The 3,841-nt window shown below is 38.1% G+C and overlaps 1 protein-coding gene across 1 annotated transcript in view; it reads right to left on the bottom strand.

Annotated features, from left to right (window-relative positions):
• The window catches only part of WDR47 (WD repeat domain 47), a 48,909-nt gene that overhangs the window by 10,775 nt on the left and 34,293 nt on the right, over window positions 1–3,841 (bottom strand). The window contains exons 10-12 of the mRNA XM_013003783.2: window positions 1,776–1,945; window positions 1,044–1,214; window positions 163–294 (exon numbers count right to left, since the gene is read on the bottom strand). Coding sequence (XP_012859237.1) covers window positions 163–294; window positions 1,044–1,214; window positions 1,776–1,945 — 473 coding nt within the window. The remainder of the gene's footprint in view (window positions 1–162; window positions 295–1,043; window positions 1,215–1,775; window positions 1,946–3,841) is intronic.

The raw sequence follows: 3,841 nt of genomic DNA, 5'->3' as shown, positions 1-3,841 counted from the left end.
TTTACATGTAAGGTAGCAGATGACAGTATTTTTAAAGAATTTAAAATAATCAGTAAACTCTCAAAACTACTTATTTTACTGATAATATGCTAGTGCATTACACTTTTAGTGTAGTACAGTTTCTTTCTCACATACATTCACTTAAATTGCAGAAAAACCTACCAGTTCCATGGAATGTTGTACCAACAACACGAACACAGCTTGGTACTCGAAGGTCCCAGAATCTGACAGTCTTATCTTGGGACCCCGATGCAATCATCCAGCCACTCCAGGTATAAAGTGCTAAAATATGCCCTGTGAAAGACAAGGCACTCAGCTATAACTGAGATAACACACACGCTTAGAGCAAAGCACTCTTATTGGGCATGGGACCCTGGCTAATCAAATATACTATGTGACAGGGATTTTCCAGTTGTATCCACCAGATTGGCAATTTTCAAATAATTAAAATACAGTAAGATGCATAACAATATGATTGAACAATTGAATTGCATGATTTATGAATTATATGCTGATAAACTGGTTTTTTTAAGATGCGTAACATAAAAATTGGACTGAACAGACTCAATCTCCTTTGGTGATTCCATTAGAACAGTAGGCTCATCAGTATTTCAGGACATCATAGGTAGAACTGAAAAAAAAAATTCATTTGAAATCACTGCAGTTTGTCCACGGAGGAAGCACGGGACTGTGGGGTTGGAGCACCAGTTTTGGAATCTCCGTTTTGCCACGTAGTAAAACTAGGCAAATCGTTTTATTCTTTGAGCCTCGTTTTATTTGTGTACAAAATGGGGCTAACATTGCCTCCCTTATGGACCTTCTAGGGGGTTAATTTATAGAATTACACGCACAAGAACAAGAGTCCACTGGGAAGCAGCAATGTTAACAGTCTGCAAAATTATTCAAAGCTCACCATTTTTTAAATAAAATTTTCCTGTCTTAAAAAAAGTCCTGTCTTGAATCTCTTTGGATGAAACACACTCCATTAATGAAAAAACAGGGGGTGAGCACAAAGAAAACGAGCCTATAAGCCTAACACATACCAGTATGTCCACTCAGAGCATGGAGGCCCTGTCCTCTTTGACAGTCTGTTGTATAAATGTTACAATCCCCTGCTCCAGCGCTTATCAAAATAGCTCCACCGCTTTCTGGGCCTTCCATAAATGCCAAGTCTCTAATTGTCCCATCATGCATACTAAATTCCAGATCCGGTCCTGAAACAGCAATAAGAATTAAAAAAAAAGATGCTGCTCAACTGACTGTGATCATTTGAGACTGCCAAACTGACCAAGAGTAATGGTGAGTGGTGTGGTTTATCTTTTCACTTAAGGATTAATCATTATAGTCCATTTCACTTTACAGAGCAAAGGGTTTCAAAAACTCAAACAGTGACTCGGTTATTATCATTCCTAAAATAGTGAGTTTTCATCCCAAAGGAAAACAGAAGATGGATATATACCAGAAAACAATCGCTAAAGAAATCCTGCTCATTGTTGTAAAGTTATTTTTCTGATAACAATAAATTTCTATGAATTAGACATAACCTTGCCAGCTGTAAAAACTTGACAAGACAGAATGTTTTATGAGTATAACCAAGCAATTGCCGTGTATCTTTAAGAAAGTTTTCTATAAGGTTATATTCTTAGATGTCATTAAAAAGAAAACAGACCAGACCGTGGGGCAGGGAGGGGGGCAAAAAAGAAAAGCAAACAGACCTATGTACCATGGGGCAAGTCTAATATACCGGGAAGCTACTGCTTACATACAGGCCCTACCTGTTGCATTACAAGTCTCTGCGTTAAAGGGCAGAACTTTGACGTATTTGTCATTGGATCCAGTTGCTAATAACTGCCCACAAGGACTCCATGCCACACAGTAAATAGATCCTTTGTGATGTTTATTCCGTTTGAAACGGACCACTGGCTGCTTGGGAGCATCATGAGCACTACAAGAACAAAATTGCAGAGAGATTATTTCAATTTCTTGCTTGCTAAAATTAATTAATAATGAAGTTTTGTTATTAAGGTTGATCCTGAAGGAGCAAAGAACATATCAGGCAATAATAACAGTATTTTTAATCTTAGAAAAAATGTTTAATATATGTTCACAGTAAAATTTTCAAAATTTATTAACCATTATCATACTAAACTCTCACTTTATATTACAAATGAAATATGATCCATAATTGAAAACCAAATATATCTTTTCCACATATTCCTTATGGATTTTAACCCAGAAAAAAACCAAATTAATTTTTTTGAAAAAGCTCATAATGCTTGTACATTCAAAAAGTCTAATAAACATTTATATTAACATTTAGCGTGAACAATATCCATTTAGGTGCAGAGAAGTGGGGGAGAAGAGTAAAATTGCTGTCCAGAATGGGAAATCTGGCAGGGTAGGTGTTATAGTGGCAGATGCTGCCAGTCAGTAGGGCACGGTTAAGTGGTACCACTTGCTAGAGAGCACTGGACGGGGTAACGTGGGGAGGATTCTTACAGAAAGATAAAGCGATAAGCACAATGAAGATATAGTATAGTAGAGGGAAAAACAACAGAGAGGAAGGTATGAGTAAGTAGGAAACTAGGAAAACTGGAAGTCATCCACAATGAAATGGAATGCATAAATACTGGTATGCTAGGCGTCAGTGAGCTGAAGTGGGCCGCCACTAGAAAGTCTGAATCAGAAAACCATAGTGTTTCCCGTGCCAGGAATGACGCAATCAAGAGGAATATTGCATTCCGTCGGAAAGGACATTCCCAGGTCTATCCTGGAGTACAATGCTGTCTGAGATGGGATTATACCTGTCTGCTTTCAGAGAAATCCAATCAATGCAACTAATATTCAAATTTATGCCCCAAACACAAGTTAGTGATGAAGAAACTGAAGAATTCTACCAACATCTTCAGTCAGAAATTGACCAACCATATAATCAAGATGTATTGGTAATTACGGGCGATTGAAATGCAGAAGTTGGAAACAAAGAGGAAGAGTAGTTGGAAACTATGGTCTTGATGACAGAAATGAAGCTGGAGATCACCATAAAACTGAAGTTTGCAAGACCAACAACTTCTTCGTAGCAAATACCTTTTTCAACAACATAAACAGCAACTATACAAACGGACTTCTCCACGTGGAATGTACAGAAATCCAGCGGGCTATCCCTGGGAAGAGATGATGCACAAGCTCAAACAGGCCAGGGGGTGACTGTGGAACAGGCCGTCAAGTGCTCACACGTGAGTTCAGGTGAATGCTGAAGAAAGTTAAAATAAGGCCAGGAGAGACCAAAGAAAACCGTGAGTCTGTCCTACTTGCCTTTCAAGAACAGATCTGAGGCACTTAACACTAATGGGAGAAGAACTGAGGAGCGGTGGGAGGACATCAAGATCGTCATTCATGAAGAAAGCAAAACGCCATTAGAAAGACAGGAAAGAAAGATTAAATCTAAGTAGATGTCAGAAGAGACTCTGAAACTTGCTCTGAATCATAGAGTAGCTTAAGCAAATGGAAGAAATGAAGGAGTCAAAGAGCGGAATAGAAAAATCCAAAGGGCAGATCAAGAGCACAAAAAGTCAAAAAACCAAAAAGACAAAGTCAAATATTATAATGAAAGAGGCAAAAACCTACAGCTAGAAAGCCAAGAAGGAAGAACATGCTCGGCCTATCTTAAAATGAAAGAACTCAAGAAAAAATTCAAACCCCGAGTTGCAATCCTGTAATATTGAAAGATTCTATGGGCAAAATATTGAATGATGCAAGAAGCATCAAAAGAAGAGAGAAGGAAAACACAGTCACTTTACCAAAGAGAAATGAGTTGACATTCCACCATTTCAGGTTCTTG

This window comes from Echinops telfairi, unplaced genomic scaffold (genome assembly GCF_000313985.2).
Source record: "Echinops telfairi isolate 266 unplaced genomic scaffold, ASM31398v2 ScPeMD7_443;HRSCAF=831, whole genome shotgun sequence".
Taxonomy (NCBI): Eukaryota; Metazoa; Chordata; class Mammalia; order Afrosoricida; family Tenrecidae; genus Echinops; species Echinops telfairi.
Note: the sequence above shows the minus strand (reverse complement) of the source record. Positions and strands in the feature narration are given on the sequence as shown.